At 34.5% G+C, this 18267-nt stretch overlaps 1 protein-coding gene across 1 annotated transcript; it reads right to left on the reverse strand.

Moving 5' to 3' along the window:
* Positions 1-5689: 5689 nt before the first annotated feature.
* Positions 5690-14457, reverse strand: LOC117693988 (olfactory receptor 51G2-like). The gene is made up of 2 exons (XM_076939603.1): positions 14387-14457; positions 5690-10475 (listed from the first exon to the last, which is right to left on the reverse strand). Exon 2 carries the CDS (start codon positions 10322-10324, stop codon positions 9365-9367), a length of 960 nt encoding a protein of 319 aa, XP_076795718.1. The 5' UTR covers positions 10325-10475; positions 14387-14457; the 3' UTR covers positions 5690-9364.
* Positions 14458-18267: the final 3810 nt, after the last annotated feature.

An 18267-nucleotide genomic window follows, 5' to 3' on the forward strand; every position in this document is an offset into this window, starting at 1 on the left:
CTCATGAAAGCATAATAAAATAAATTATGATTCAAAATTATTGCCTCAGTGTACTAAAGAAAAAAATCTGAAAATTTATATATACACACAAAAATGTAGTTCACGAATATAGATATTTGACTTCTTACCTCATTGTTTTTTAAAATTTTTTATTAGTTTTGAAGTATAATATTATATATAATGATAATAAATGCAATATAATATGAAAGAAAATATAATTGCACTATTTGGCACCAAATATCAAATGGCCATTCCTGAAAATATACATAAAATAACATTATATAGACTGAGCAGGTCATATTAATTTATACATATATACATATGCACATGGCTATGTAAAAAGTTGATGAAAATGAGGCCATGAATATGGAAGAGAGTAAGGATAGATGTATGTTATGAGAATTTTGAGATAAGAAAGCAGATGGGACAATTATGTAATTGTTTATGACCTCAAAATATAAAATAAATGACATATATACATATATGTATACATATGTATATGTATGTATGTATATATATATATATATATATATATATATATATAATTTATAAACTTCATTTTCCCTTTCTTCTTTCCTCCCTCTAAACCAAATTCATACAACCTTTCTTCCTCCCTTTTAGTCTCTCTTTCTTTAATTGTTGTTACACTCACACACACACACACACACACACACACACACACACACTGTATATCCATAACTATATGAATATTCCTTGCTCAATCTGTATAGTATATGATTTCAGTGTTGACTACCTGATATCATGTAACCAATCATGGAGCTGTTTCCTGAGGAAGATTATTTTCTTCCGTTCTCAAGATTCCTTTCTCTTGTAGTGTTTTTGTCTAAGCTTGGTGTTGCACGAGATGTACCCCTTTCCATGTGGACTTCTTGTTCAGGCAGCTATACTATTGAGACTTTATGGGTATGGTTTCCATCATATTTCTAGGGGATATTGTCTCATAGCCAATACCCTTTTCCTCTGGCTCTTACATTCTTTGTTCTTGAATGTTCCCTGAGCCTTGAGTGTAGGAGTTGTGCTGTGAATGACTGGGACGGGGCACCCACGATCACTTATTTTTGCCTGTTTGGTACGTCCTGATTTTTTTGTAATAGTTTGTTTCTGTTACAGAAAGGACTCTTTATGATGAGAGTTACACTTATCTCCAGGTAGAAGGATAAACACTTTCAATGAGGTTAGAAATTATGCTTGTTTAATAAAGTAATGGCTGCATGTTCTCCTCTAAGGCTTGTGTTAAGAGTCCAGGTAGTTGTTCAGGTTTCCTGTACCAGACATAATTTCCCTCTTGCCAAGTCCACTTAGAAAGCCCCTGATTACTCCCAAGACAAAAGTGCCACTGTGGCACTTTTAGAGTTATTGTGCCAATCTGATAATTTCTGTAATTCATATGTTATTTTAACATCTTTTTGTTCTTGCATTATTGCTATGGTTAAGAATTCAAGTACTGTATTAAATAAAAGTAATGAAAGTAGAAGCCTTTGACAAGTTTATTATTTTATAGAAAATGCTTTTTGTTTTTCTCCATTTACTATAGATACTGGCTACTTTAATCTTTTCTGTTCTTTATATATTTATTAATTCTTTGATAGTTTTATCAAATGAATTTGCATCATAATTAGCCTGAAATTCTCTCAACAACTTCAAAAATAATTTAATTCACCCCTATCTTTCTATCCCTCATAAACCTACAATTGGTCAAAGTATAGAGAATTAGTGACTCAGGAGTGCTCAGCCACAAATGGGACATCTTTATCATATCTCTCCCTATGTCTCAGAGGTTATAATTTAAAAAGAAATGGAAATATAGTGAGAGCCAGAAATCAAAAGGGAGTGGAGAAACACAGTGTCTTCTGTACAATGATAGGACCACTGCTTTCATTAATTCATAGCAACTGTAGTTGTGAATGTAACAACTGCTTAATAAATAAAGTATTTAGTTATATATCACAAAGTTCTTATCTTTATAATTATTAGTTAGTGCATCTCTAAACCCTCATTAGAGAAGCTTTTTAAAAAACAGACAGGTGGCATTTAGTATACAGACCTACAACCAGTCGATGTCTAGAGAAAAAGAGACTATAGTGAGAACAGTGGTATCAACCCCTCCATTTGAATTCATCAACCATCCTGAAAGAGAAAGAAGAAAGCCTATAAGAGCCAGAGGTAATAACTATTAGTGGGGAAACATTATCTATTGGAAATAAAAAGGTCACTGCACACATGACTTCATAGCATACAGTCTTCATGTAGTCTTGTGACTATATGCACAAGACCTGCACAGTATCAAGCCAGCCAAAACACCAGCATGAATCTGGGAAGAGTTTTTGACATCTTATAATGATAGGAAGGGCTATTAACAGTAATGGTTGCTAAGGACAGGGAGATTCTGTTGTTTTTGTGTGTGTGTGTGTGTGTGTGTGTTTCAGAGATTTAACCCCTGAAAGGCTACTCATACTTCAGTTTGATTGTCATGCATACCCCCATGCAAACACAGAATTTAAGTGGACTCACTGGGTTTCAAAAATGAACACATGAATTTGGAAGAGAGTGAAATTGGGGGTAAAATTAGAAGTGAGTAAATTTTGGGTAGATTTGATCAAAACAAATTATTTTTGTATAAAAATCGCAAACAAGAAAAATCCAGAAAAGGGGATAACAGTTGAAATGTAATAAAAAAAATCCAATAGAAGAATTTAATAAAAAGAAATGTTAAGTTGGTCCAGAGAGGTGACTCAGTGGTTAAAGGCCTGATGACCTCAAGTCAATCCCCACAAAAAATAAAATAAAATAAAATAAAATAAAATAAAATAAAATAAAATAAAATAAAAGTAAATGTCTAAAAATGTTATTGGGCAGGAAGTCAAACTGAACCCATAGTCTTCTTTTAATAAAATAATGAAGGTTGTCCTATGCTGAGCCATAAGTATAACAGAAGTGTCTTTAGAAAACAAGAATGATATCTCATGTAACTTGTGATATGGGGTTATCCACTCCAGGGAAGAAATGAATCACTTGTAAAACTAAGAATATTTATTTTTAATAATTATATAGGTATTTGAGATTTTTAAACAATATATTTCAATCACATTCACCTTTTTTCTCTAAATTCTCCCAGATCCACCTTACTTCTCTATCCTCCTAACATTGTCTCTCTCTCTCTCTCTCTCTCTCTCTCTCTCTCTCTCTCTCTCTCTCTCTCTCTCTCTCTCTCTTTTTCAAAACCTCCATCAACACCAATTTTTGTGGCCCTAACACTTTTGAGGCCTTTCACTGGAGTGTTGTTAACTTGTCAAGGGCTATACTATTAGAGAAAACTGATTTTCTCTGACTAAAAGCATTTGTTTACCAGTAACCCCTCAGTTAGGAGTAGGACTAGTGCCCATCTCTTTATTCCATACAGAGGTTTGGTCTGGCTGGAATTTCATGGATCTTATGTACACTATCACAACCATTATAGTATGAGTTAATATGTGCAGCTGTTTGGCTGCATTCAGAAGGCACTGTTTAATTGCAGTGCTCCACAAAGTGACTCTTGATAGGATGAGGTACCAATGGGTAAGGAAGGCATTCTTGGCAGAACAACCAAAGACAGTTCAGTCTTTTTATGAAATAAAAAAGGCAGAGAGGTGGAGAGCCTTTGGGGTTGTTTGGCAGGAATCTGATATGGGCCAAAGACAAAGAAATTGGCTGCGTGGCAGGAATATGACATTGGCCAAGGACAAGGAAGTGGGCTTCAGGCAGAAATCTGACATTAGGCTAGAACAAAGACATAATTTCAGGCATGAATCTAAATCTCAGGCTAGAACAAAGAAGTAATTTCAGACAGGAATCTAAATTTTATGCTAGAACAAGAAAGTAGGCTTCAGACATGAAAATGACTTTGGGCTAAGATAGGGAAGTAGGCTCAGATATTTTGGTCATCCTGATAAGCCCTTAGAAACAGTGATCACAGGAGTGTTCATAGAATTTTGTTTATTGCCTTGCTTGTTCTTTGACTATTTATGTTTATTGTCTTGCTTGTTCCTTGACTTTTTGCATTTATTGTATTGCTAGTTCCTCAACCTAGAACTGACCTTAATAATTGCATGTAATTAAAATGGTATAAAAGCAAAAAGGAGAAGGGTGGATGGGATAGGGGGTTTCTAGGGAGGAAAAATGAGGAAAGGAGATGGCATCTGGAATGTAAATACATAAAATATCCAACAAAAAAAGAGAAAATAATTTTTGTGGTAGTGTGAATAGCACCTTTCAGTACTTTTGAAGCCAGGTAGCAACTAGTGATGAAATAATCATAAGCCTGCAGAGACGGTTCTACAGAAAAGAGTGCTTGCTTCTCATGTTGAGTACCTGAATTTAGGTCCCAGTACATAAGCTTAGTGGCTCATAACTGAAATTTGGTGATTTGATACTCATTTCTCGATTCCATGGATAGCCACACTCCAGTTGCATGCTCGTGCTGCATACACATAAATAAAAATAAAGCATTTAAAAAGTTAATCTTTATGGAAACACTGCCTCCTCACTTGGATTTCTAGGAGATTAAAACTGAATATTGACGCCTGACCTGTACCAAAGAACTTAATAGATATTTGTTGAGTCCATTGAAAACATTATTCATAAATCTTTTCAGGTTTTATTAGGTCAAGTATGAGCATATTTTTCTAGTCCTTGACTATGTACTTTCATAGAAGATTGTTGGTTTTAACATATAAACACAACATAACATTTCAAAGCACAAATCCCAGATTTTAAAGGGCATATCTGATTTCTTTATTGCACTTCAACTATAAAATAACAAAATGTAATTGATTAAAGTTATACTTTCTTATATTTATTTCTCTTTTTATTTATTAATTATTTATTTGTTTACATTTCAAATGTTATCCTCTTTTCCAGTCTTCACTCTACAAACTTCCTACCCCTGTCCCTTCCTTATGCCTCCAGGAGGGTGCTCCCCCACCCATTCATCTACCCACCCACTCCTGCCTAACTCCTCTAGCATCCTCCTTCTCTGTGGCATTAAGCCTCTACAGGACCAAGTGCCTCCCCTCCCACTGACACCAGATAAGGCAGTCTCCTGTTACATATGCAGTGGGAGCCATAGACCAGTCCATGTATACTCTTTGGTTGATGGTTTAGACCTTGGAATCTCTGAGGGGTCCAGTTAATTAATACTGTTGTTCTTCCCAATAAAATTATTTACTATAAGTAGCAAAATGAATTTTCCTAAGTCCAATAATTTGAGATATTTAAATACTTTATATTTAAATTCAACTTTAATCATAATTCACAACTAAACTTTATGTGATTTGCTGGAAAGAACTCTTGTGCCATTTATAATGGAATTAAGGTATGTAGGGGAATTAGCATGTGTTAGAGTTATTTTATTCTAGTGAAGTTATTCAATATCTCTCTTCTACAGATTTTCCTGAAGGAAATAACACAATCAAAGTATATATATATATATATATATATATATATATATATATATATATATCTCAAAAGAATTGAGTTGTGCTTGCTATTTTAATTATAAATAAAGCACATTAAAACACAAAGAAAAAGTACTTACATTGCAAACATATTCTTATAGTCAAATATAAAAATTTTGATTTGAAATTGTCTTCCCATTATGAATAATAAAACTAAAGAATCTCGAAAGGTGAAAATTCTTTTTAGTTTTGTTTTAAGCTTTAAATTTCTGAGCTGCTGATATAATTATAAAATTTCTTTGTAAGCAATTACATTAATAAGTTGTATATTACATCATCCTACAATATCAATTTTGCTTTCTTATTGTTACATTTTTTATTTATCAAACAAAATAATAGAGAGACTGGATCTTAGTAGGGTCCAATTTCTTTTCCTGGCCTCTTTGACCACCACACACATGAGGTGCACAGACATACATGCAGACTAAACACTCATACACACAAAATAAAACTAAATTTTTAAAATAGGCAAAAGGTCTGCATTCTATTTTGCAGCACGGTGGCTAAAAGACTGGAGCCTGAGGAAAGGAAAGTCCAGTGACAGGTCCAAATTGGGATCTAGCTCAAGGGGAGGTCCCACAGCCTGACACTATTACTGAGGCTATGTAGTGCTCACAGAGGGGGTCCTATCATGACTACTCTCCAAAGGACCCAACAAGCAGCTGAAAGAGTCAGATGCAGATATTTGCACCCAACCAATGGACAGAAGCTGCTGACCCTTGTGGATGAATCAGGGAAAAGCTGGAAGAAGCTGAGGAGGAGGGAGACCCTGTAGGGGGACCAGCAGTCTCAATTAAACTCCTACCCCTTAGATCTCTCAAACACTGGACCTGCAACCAGGCAGCATACACCAGCTGATGTGAAGCCCCCAACACATATACAGCAGAGGACTGCCACCGGGTCTGGGTTTAGTTGGAGAAGATGCACCTAACTCTCAAGAGACTGGAGGCCCCAGGGAGTTTAGAGATCTGGTTGGGTGGAGGTTAGGGATTGGGGACATCTTTGTAGAGTCAGGGGCCAGGGAGGAGATGTGGGATGTGGAGCAATCAGATGGTGGACCAGGAGGGGAATGAAGTCCGGAGTGTAAATAAAAAAAAAGAATGAAAAAAGAAAGATTAAATAAAAATAAGGAATAAAAAACAACAACAAGGTGTTATATGTTTCATAAAACTCAATAACAGGATTAATGTTATCTTCAACACAGAGAAATAATATGTTTGAGTAAATCCTTTTAAACAGATTGTAAACTTGCTCAGTGTATACATGTATCAAAACATTTAATTTTTCCATCTCAACAGGGAAAATTGGTAGGTATCTATGTATCGATCTGAATAACTTTAATTTAAACATTGAAAAACTGAAGATACTTGTAGTAAAGTATTTGCAGAAAAACCTAAAAATCTATGTCATGGGCATTTGTTGCTCTTGTAGAATGTGGAGAATGGGTATGTATCATGTGTGACTTCAATAACATGACACTTGTCAGGCTGTATGTGTTTTAAACAAATCTAGACATCAGTATATAATGTTCATGAGTCTCACCTCTCCATCTCCCATTTTTAATTAATAATAGTAAATCACACACACACACACACACACACTGGGTGGGTCATTTATGAAAGTTCCCATTCCTTTTACATGAGTTTCAGTTACAACTATAGTAAATAATAAATTATGAATATTGTTATCACATCTGACAAATTTCCACTATAGACTACGCATGTCTTAAGAATTTCTCTGAATTATTTGTAAACCAGTTACATATGTGATAAGTGATCACGTTCTAAGACAGGAAGGGACTTATGAGTTAAACTCCATGATGAAGTGCACCATGATTACCACTGTATTCGAAATTATCTTAAAATGACACAAATTACTTATTGACAACTTTGTTACCTTAAGTGATTCTCCATGAGCTTTTCTCTGATTAAGTCCATCAGGGTATTTTGTTTTATATTATTTCAGTTAGCATCAAAGCAGTGAGGTACATTAAGACAGATATATACACACACATTATGTCCACTATCCACAAACACTAACTTACTTTTGTCAGCCTTTCTCCTCTTTCCTGTCCCTATTTGTCTTATTATTTTGAATTTGTTCCATTTTACTGATGGACTACTTCATTTTTTGACGATAAAATTCATACAATCATTTTAGTTTTCATCTATATGCTAACAAGTAATAAGATTATGAATGATATCTTAATTTATGATCTTGATTTCTGAGTTTTACCATTATATATTAATTGTCACAAAACAAGTAAAATGAGCTGGTAATCTTACTCATCTCCATTATACTGACAATAAAATATGTTACCACCATCCATTTACATAAATCAGAAAGAAAGATCCCAATTTGACTTTACAGATTGATTTAGCAGGAGTTAGAATTATGATAATGGTTATTAGAAGCTGCAGAAAGTATAAAGCAGGGAAAGGTAAAGAAACACGTCAATGTGATCAGTGTTATAGCTGAGCATAAGATTTAGCTCAGATGTCTCAATTCACTGTTGGGTGATTATAGTCAACAATATAGTGAATGGTGTAGTTGAAAATATCTTGAAGAAATAGTTTTTACCAGGAAAAGGATAACTGTTTAAGGCAAGGATTGTGTTAATTATCTTCGGTTATTAGGGAATCCATACATGTACTTAAAAATCACTGTATCCCATAATTGTATGTCATTAAATCAAAATGATGAAAATATAATTAAGGAACATGCTTATTTTAACTAAATATGATCCTGAAATGACATGTACTATTATGCCTTTTACATATAGACAAATTAGTAAATGTGATGAACAAATTTGTTCTTTTTAAATAAAAAATATTGTAAAGTATGCAAAATGCATTTTTAGATTTCTTTTATCATTATCAAGTCCAACTAATAAATGTATATTTTGAACTTACTGAGTGATATTTACGATCAGGAACGAATACCAAAAGCACATTTAATCCTCATTCTTTTGACTCTTTAATCTTGTGCTACATAATGCACATTAGCGTGACAGTCTGTTCCTTTCTGCTGTCTGGTGTCTATAAGTTTCCCACTTAGACTCTCCCATGCATGCCCCTCAAGTTCTCTTCATAATTGGATGTAAATGAGAAATCTAGAAAATGAAATATGAAGCATATATAATAAAATAGGTGCCACACAGTGTTTGGACTACTCTACTGTAACCGCTCTCCTATGTTTGACTTTTAAGTTATTTCATGCAATTGGTTGTGTTGGAGACTAATGAACCCATTATCTGTATACATAAGATTGCATACAGGTAAGTTGATTCTATTGAAATTGTTTCTGTTCTTATGTCATTAAAAAAAAACTATTTTGCTAAATGTGACAAAACAGTTCAGTGGAAATAGCTATAGCATCTTTGAAATTTAGTAATCAAAAAAAGAAAATAAGGTGACATCAATCAAGGGTTTCTAACATGGCTAATACTCACCTAGCACTGAAGTTTAAATTGCCATACACTTACAAAAAGTCTCAGAGACACATTATTTATTCGTCCATTCAATCTTTCATAAAGCAAACATTAAGTAAATGCCTAATGCATTAAAGATAATGCATTTATACTAAGGGAGGCGAGTTGGGAAAGGGCAATTATGCCTATAAAAGTTACATCTGATTATATACTTTTAAAATGCTTCTATAATTACAGACCTGAACAGTATTCTATTTGCTATTTTTTCTCCTGAACTCTAGTACAAATACTATCTGTATATTTACACGCCTGCAAATGTTTCTATTTAGTCATATATTCAGTTACAATTAACCTTATGAATCTTAATTTGCAGAATAGAAACTATAGCTCACTCTGTGCTTTAATCCTCACAGAAGAAGATTTAGTGACCCTGGATATGCCCAATGCTTCCTCTACCAGATCGGATGATGCGCCGAATCCTCTGTCGGATCTGCTTGGTCTTTATGGTATAAACGACTGGGTTGAGCACTGGAGGAGTGAGAAAGTGAAGATAAGAGAGCAACACACGGCTGCAGGGGGAAGCCCACTTGCCAAATCGGTGGATCATAGAAAGGCCAATCATAGGTGTGTAGAACAGCAGCACTGAACAGATATGGGAGACACAGGTGTTGAGGGCTTTGAGGCGCTCAGTCTTGGAAGCAATTGATAGCACCATGTGGAGGATCAGCCCGTAGGAGAGAACAATGAGCACAGAGTCCACACCTAGGGTGGAGAGAACCACAAAGAGGCCATAGGCACTGTTGATGCGGGTGTCAGTACAGGCCAGCTTCATAACATCTGGGTGCAGGCAGTAAGAGTGAGAAAGATGACGCTTCTGGCAGTAAGGTAGCTTCTTCAGCATGATAGGGGCAGGGATGTGGAGACCAATGCTTCGTATCAAAATGGCCAGGCCCAAACTAGCAACCCGAGGATTGGTGAGGATGGTGGCATAGTGTAGAGGACTGCTGATGGCCACAACACGGTCAAAGGCCATGGTCAGCAGCACAGATGACTCCATGATGGAGAAAGTATGGATGAAGAAGAGCTGTGCAAGGCACATGTCTAATGCCACCTCACTGATACCCAACACATAGATAGTGAGCATGGTAGGCAGTGTGGAGGCAGACAGGCCGAGGTCTGTAACCGCAAGCATGGATAGAAAGTAGTACATAGGCTGGTGCAGGGAAGGCTCTGACTTTACAACCCACAGGATCAAGCCATTCCCTGCCAGAGAGGCAATGTACATGGTGCACAGAGGAATGGAGAGCCAGAGATACACAGCCTCAAGGCCTTGGAGACCAGTCAGAAAGAATGAGGTGCTGGAATAGTTGGAGTAGGACATGGTGACTGCAGTGGAGGAGCTCTAAGATCAATGTAACCACAGGACCCAAGCCTAGAGAGTGTCAGACCTTAAAGGGATTCTTCAAAATGTTTCTATCACATCCATGATCTACTTTATCATAGCATTTCTTCTAGTTCATAATTAATGACGCCTTTAAAAAGAAGAATTCGTTAATTGTTAGGAGAATGTCTTTGTACATAATAAGACGACATAAAGAACCATTAAAGATATTTAATTCTTAAATTAGAATTTGGCATATGTCTTTAGAAATGGGCTAGAAGTATGTTGGTCTCAAGTCTGTACTACACACATTAGGAACTAAATTGAACTCCCTCTCAGAAGAGCGATTGTGTTAAACCTACTCTACATCCCAATTCCATCCTTTATGTCAAATCCTTCACATTGCCCTCATTTTCCAAAGGAACAACCATGATGAATTCTGTTACTTTTTTCTTTCACATCTGAAAATATACTAGTATAATTCACTATATATGTCAGTGCCTAAAGCACTGAATTTTATGAATTTTATATGCACTATTCAAAATATTTTATTTGCATAAATATTTTGGTGTATCTATGCATTTCATGTGTTTTCCTGATTCTCTGGAATATGGTTGTAAGCTACCATGTAGGGACTGGGATTCAAACCCTGTTTTTTTTTTTTTTTGCAAGAGTAGAAAGTGCTATAAACCATTGAGCCATCTCCCAGCTTCATCGGTGTGGCAGATTTGAGATTGGGAGGAATCAGCTGGAGATTTACTGATGGAGAGAATATTTGGAGATACAGCTGGAATTAGAGGCATTTGTGGAGGTGGAACCCTAGTGTAGTGGAAACTTCCTGGAATCTATGAGTGTGACCCTAGTGAAGATTCCTAGTAATGGAGGATACAGAGTCTGATCTAGCCATCTTTTGTAGTCAGACAAGACTTACAATGGTAGAACTGGATTACATTCAGTTGAGATTTTGGCCAAGGAGGATCTGTGAATATCTAGAAACCATCCAGGCTGATGCTAGGACAGAAGTCCACTCTCTGAAAATTAACAGTGGAGCCCATTGCAGAGGACATCTTCCACTTAGCTTATTGAACTGGTTGACAGGTTGAACTGGTACCTGCTTGGAGCCTTCATCCTTATGTTCTAGTCTCTTTAGCCTAAGAAAGTACTTTTCAGGTTACAGAAAGAGAGACCTGGACACCAATCTGTCCTGCCTTCAAGATATGCTTGAGCCATGGAGAGGCAGAGCTTCTAGGAGTGGCCATCCAATGTTTAGTTTAAGTTGAGGGCCAGCCACAAGAGAAAACCCATATCTAGTGCCTATCACTGCCTGGAAAACAGGAACCAGAAAAACGATAGTTCAGAGATTTAGGGTAGAACCAAACAAACATGAATGGCAAAAGTAAATAAATAAATAAATAAATATCAATGAACTGATTCCTAATGATAATCTCCTATAGTCATAGGTTGGTGCCTTCTCTAAACTTCAGCAAAAAGACTTCCTCTGACAGTAGACAGGATCAGGTGCAGAGACCCACAGGCAGGCTTTACCTGAAGAGAGATTAAGTGGGAGGTCTCTATTGAGTCCCTCACCTAAGAGATCAGGAACCCCTCACTGGAGGGTGGGGGAAGATTGTAGAAGTCAGCATGGATTGAGGATACCAAGAGAACATGTCAAGGTTCACGCAGGCTTACAGAGACTAAATCGTCAAGCTTCGGGCCTGCATTGGTGCATACCAAGTTCCCTGCATATATGTTAAGGCTGTTAACTTGAGGTTTTTGTGGGATGCCTAACAATTGGAGTGGGTGTATTGTTAACTCTTGTGTGCCCTTGGAACTCATTTTCTCTAATGGGATTTCCTTGTCTAGCCTCTGTATGAGGGCTTTTGCCCTGAATTATTATATCTTGTTTTGTCCTGTTTGGCTCTTGGAGGCCTGGTCTTTTCTGAAGAGGAAACAGAGGGAATGGATTTGAGGGAGAAAAAGGTGAAGTGAGAAGTCTAGTGGCTAGGGAAATATTGTATGGTCAGGATATATTATATGAGAGAAGAATTTCTTTTCAATTAAAAAATAATTCAAGTCTATAATTTTGTCTCCTAATCTATAAAAAAAACCAAGAAATAATTCTGAGTGAACTTCTAATTTGAATTATGAATATTGTGTTCAGTAGCTAAAGAAAAACACAGAATTCTAATGATCCTGAAAATAGTCATAAAACTATTATTTTTAAAGATTTAATTTTTATTTTTTAATTATATATATATTGTTTTGTGAGCAATAAAATTCTTATAAATTCACCTTTTTGTAGTTTTTGTTTTTTGCTGTTTTTCTTTCATTATTTTCTTGTCCCTCATAGATACTTAGGACTTTATGCAATAGTGAAACTTATTAAGTAGTATTTTAGATGTAGGGATTAGAGCTATAGCATGATCGAATAATAAGAGGAAAAAGAAGAAATATCATCAATATTATTTACAATATGTGGAGAAAATAAAAGAAGGGGAAAGAGAAGAAAGTAGACTAGATCAGTGGCTCTCAACCTTCCGAATGCTGTGACCATTTAATATAATTCCTCATGTTGTGGTGACCCCCAACCATAAATTATTTTGTTACTACTTTATAACTGTAATTTTTATATTGCTATGAATTATGATGTAAATATCTGATATGCAAGGTATCTGATATGCAACCCTTGTGAAATAGTCATTTGACCCCCACAGGTTAAGAACCACTGTACTAGACTGAGAATTTGAGGAATAAGAGGAAACATTCAATGGTGAGAAGACTCAAACCACAAAAGGCAACTCATTCCCTTAAGAGTACTTCATGTCACTCAGCAAATAAGAGCCAGCTCCCTATTGTTGAAAATTTGGGCTATCTGTTTCTGGTGGTGGCTTCAACACAAAGACAAAAGGGAAAATAGGAATTGAATAAAAATAACACTTACACATGAGAGATTTCTCTTAAAATGTCAAGAAGATACTATGGAGTAGGGATTCCACCCTTGGAGAGGTTACGATTTGGGCTGACTAGTACAATTTTATTTAGCTGAGGTAGTATAGAGATAACAAAGTAAAAAAAAAGCCATGTTGGAATTTCCAACTTTGGTGTCTTTCCAATTAGAATAAAATTTCTGTCTTCCATACTACAATAAGAAAATTAAACAAATAAATATTTTATATCCAAAAGTATTTTTCTGTAAATTAGATATAGATATATAACTTTACATATTTTGTAGTATATAGGTTTAATCTTGATACAAAAGGAAATTGGTGAATTGTATTAACACACACACACACACACACACACACAGACACACACACAGAGTGAAAAATTCATAGCACCCTAAATTGTTTAGAAAGTAGTTAATGATTTTTAATATTTTTCTTCATTTCTCCTATTTCTCCCTTTAAAAGATTCAAGGTGCTTTTCAAAGATGATCATTCACAGCTATAGAAAGAACTGCAGTCAACAGGAGCAGTGTGGCTTTATTTACTGAGGCCATATTTCTTTTACATTCCATTTTAGAAAAAGAAAAAGAAGTTAAACTCTTTCAGAAATCAGCAACTCCACATGAATATTCTTTTCCCAAAAGTCTTCCCAGTTATAGTTCACATCTGTGGAGGTAAATATAGTAAGACTTCTTGATATTAGCATCATGTGCTATGATTCATTTAAGGCAAGGAATTATTGCTGGTGGGTTATCTGTCTTTATCTGTCTATATCTATCATCTATCTGTCTGTCTATCTGTCTGTCTATCTATCTATCTATCTATCTATCTATCTATCTATCTATCTATCTATCTATTTATCTATCTGTCATCTATCTATCACCTATTTATTATATATTTTACATTTAATTTGTCTATCTATAATAGGATATTTGAAAAATTCATTAAGAAAACCACTTATCTGCTTCATGATATCTAAAGCAAGAAAATCCTCTTCTTTATTCTAAATAATCAATGGTTTTTCTTAATTTTTGTAGTTCAAATGTTTTAACACTGTTATTAATCTCTGAAGATGGATTTAGCTCTTTGGTTTTAAAAATCCACATTATTTACTCACCCAAAGAGAAACAAGGACAAAGAACATGTCTTCTCCTCCTCCTCTGCAGTTCAGTGGCAGGGAGTGTCCAGTGAAGAGTAATTTTACAACACATTAGCCAATACCCAGGGTGTCTCTTGATGAACACAACAGGGACCATAGGTTTGGTGGCAGCTAGTGATTTAACCATACTTTTGAAAACAAGTTTCACAAGTGCTAAAGAGACCCTGTTGAGATTGTAAGTCCTGTAGTTCTTCAACAATCTGAGTTTATTGCTGTTGGAGACCTCTTAAAGAGTAGCTAAAATATACCTGGTCTGCTTGAGAGTACCTATTTCATTATTTTCAAGATATGAATTAAAATGTATCTCTATTGTTTCCATTTTTAAATAACATAATTTTTAACCATTTTATGTCTATTAGATATAATAATATACTCATAATAATATATGAATATTTAGCTGTAATTATATATGATTATATATGTTCTGGGGTGAAATTTTATGTTTTAAATTCTTTTGAATATTTGAATATTTTATTTTGGTCTCTAAGTCATTCCAATAAATTCACTAGAATAGTGAAAGACACTAAAACAAAGGATTGTATTGAAGATTAAATATTCTATTTAAAAAGTCAGAACACTTGTCAGTTCTAAATCAATAGCTATAACTCTATTATTTACTAAAATATCAAAATAAATAATATAATTATGTATAAAAATCATTCTAGTTTTTTAAATGACTCATTAAACAGTTAATCAATTATTATCATTAAATCAAACAACAAAGAAACTATAATGTTTTCATAAAGTGAACTTTATAAATTTGCAAATAGCTCTAAATTTATACAGAAAGTAGGAAATTAGCCAGAGAACTAAACACAAAAGGAAGATAATTCATGATGTTACCCCTCATAAAACTTTGTGAAATAATATGTTTCACAATATAAATATAAGAAAAATCAGAAGTCTCAATCTTAGTCACTGGCTTACTTATTTGGCAAGTCTATAATGTACATAAAATCATAAATTTATAATACTTGCCAGTGCAATGTTATGAAGACTTATCATGGGGTAATTAATGCCTCTTTTGACTTGGTTTGAGGACTATGTCACAGGAATTCATACACTGGTCTGCAAACATGCTTAACACCCATGAGTAGTGACGTCCTAAGCTATAGGAATATACTGCTACTGTATTTCTAAATAATCATGTTGTTATAGTGCCTTCTAAATATGTATAGTTATAGATACAAAGGCTTAAGTTACTTTCACTGTTGAGCTAATAAACACAATTGCAGCTATGGTGAACTAAACAAAATCCTCACAAGATCCAGCCAGTTGAAAATTCAAATATAAAAGGGGCTAAAGAATGTCTCAGTGGTTAAGAAGTTAAGGCAGGTGCCTTCACTTCCCAGTACTCATGTGGCAGCTTACAACTCTTCAGAATGTCAGTATTTGGGAATCTGCTGCCTTTGAGGTCTCTGCATGCTGGTTATACATACATACACTTAAAGTGTACATACAATATAAAATTAAGCAAATACTTAAGTATACAGGTGGAGAGAAACTGGAAGAAGTTGGATAGTGGAAAATATGATCAAAATATATTGTATTAAATTTTAATAATAAAAATATTAAAATTAAACTAATTTTTAAAAGACACAAAATTGGAAGGTGAGTGGGTACAGACATGTGTATGCACATAACAATGTATTTTAAATATGAAATGGAAATGTGATATTTTTGAAAGCAGCAATGTACGTGAACAAAAGAATAGAGTTCTGATTTCAGAGAATCTGAAGTGGAGCAACTACTACATGGAAAGAAACTTCAGAAGAGAGAGTCCTCAAAAGTTGCTTAAGTCTATGAGATATAATCTGAGATCTTTAACAAATTCCAGCATGAAAATTCATAGCAAAAAGGCAACAATGGTCAACAGAGAATGTCAGTGGGAAAAAAAGAGTCTGAAACAAATTCAGTTGAGTCTCTAAACCTTCTGCAACAAGATACATGGAGATTCAGACTTTTGTGAAATTAATTTATATTAATATATCTGTTTATTTAAATATTAATATATCTTTGTTAATATCTCAGGCTATCTGGATACTAGTGCTATGCATAGTAATACCTAAAGTTAAAAAATTTTAAGCTAGCAATGAAATTGTACATTACCTCATCAATAGACAACAACCTATGAAAATCTGCAACATTAAATTTGAGAACCACAAGCTGAAGAATGAAAATAATTGCACATTTTACCTGAGTTGGTAAATTTATCTCTATTACGAATTAATATTTTAAAGTAAGAATTAAGAATTTTAGAACTATGGTGATGGCTTGATGACAGAGTAAGTGGTAGAAAATAGGACCTAGGATTTTCATTGCTGGAGAAAGAAATTTCAAATAAGGAATAATAAATATTTTTAAAGGTACATGAATAAAAGGGAAAATTGCAACTTATAATTCAAACAATTAAACATTTTATCATTAAGGGAGTATTATGAGGGTAGAAAAATAACACAAAATGTAAATATATATCTATGTAAAGGTAACTTTAATAATGTAATATTGTTGATGCCGGGCGGTGGTGGCACACGCCTTTAATCCCAGCACTTGGGAGGCAGAGGCAGGCGGATTTCTGAGTTCGAGGCCAGCCTGGTCTACAGAGTGAGTTCCAGGACAGCCAGGGCTACACAGAAAAACCCTGTCTCGACCCACCCCCCAAAAATGTAATATTGTTCAAAATAAAAGTAAATAATAGACAAACCTCATGACTGAATCTCAATATGTTTCTTAGTGAAGAAAAATAGATTAAAAGAAAACAAAATAAATCTAGTTTATTGATTCATACATTTTAAACTGTAGAAGAGACTAATGCAAACTAATGTATTTGAGTTGCCTGTGGGAAAGATGAAGGCGAAGTATAAGTGATCACCAGGGACTTGTACAGTTAGCAGATATATGATTTATCATGATTGGGATTATGACTCCAAAAGTTTTATACCTTTTAAAAATTTACCACATGGCATATGGTAAATCTGAGTCATTTATGTCATGTCCATGTCTGTTTAGTAATGTTATTAAAGTTAACATAAAATTTAGCAAAGTAGACATGCATGGGGTATGAGAATGTGAAGAGAGTTGCTTGGACAATAGGAAAATGTGGCAGGCAGGAAATCATAAGTATCTCCAGTGAATTTATACTGGATCTGTACATATGTCAGAAAGAAAAGGAGACAGTATTGCCAAAGGAGAAGGAACAGTGAGTGCTGCAAACAGATTGAAGAATAGTTATTGTGAGGCATGCTGCCAACAACTGCAAGATGTTCCTGGAGCACTTAACAAGTGTTTTGTGTCTAAAAGGCACAAACTGATGCCAGATCTATAGAGAGATATGATCGTCATCGGGAATACCCAATTTCCTATATATGTTTCATTTTTATAGTCTTCAAGTGAAGCTTTTTATTTGTAAAGAATGGCTCAAAATCACAGTGATTAAATGGGCTCACTCTGCTATGCATTCTCAGTATAATAGTATTCTCCTTTCTGCTCCAAGGACTTAAGATATATTGAAAAAGTATATTTTTTACACAATGTCAATATCCAGTCCTTTAAGTGTTTCATGCCTAGAAAGTAGTATTATATTTTGATTTATACTTTATTCAAAAAGGTAGCTTAGTGTACTTCAATATGCTTATTCATAGTAAATAAATAGTTTATAATTTGTATTTTGGCATTGTATTTCTTCCCATTTTCCTATTATAGCATTTCAAATAAATTTGCAGTATAATCAGACTTTTAGTATCGCCATAAGTAAATTCCATACTTGATCTATTGCTAGTTGTTTTATCACTAAAGCAATTCCATCAGGGAAATTAGTTAAATCACTGTGGCAAGGGACC

The sequence above is a fragment of the Arvicanthis niloticus genome, chromosome 1 (assembly GCF_011762505.2).
Source record: "Arvicanthis niloticus isolate mArvNil1 chromosome 1, mArvNil1.pat.X, whole genome shotgun sequence".
NCBI classification, from domain to species: Eukaryota; Metazoa; Chordata; class Mammalia; order Rodentia; family Muridae; genus Arvicanthis; species Arvicanthis niloticus.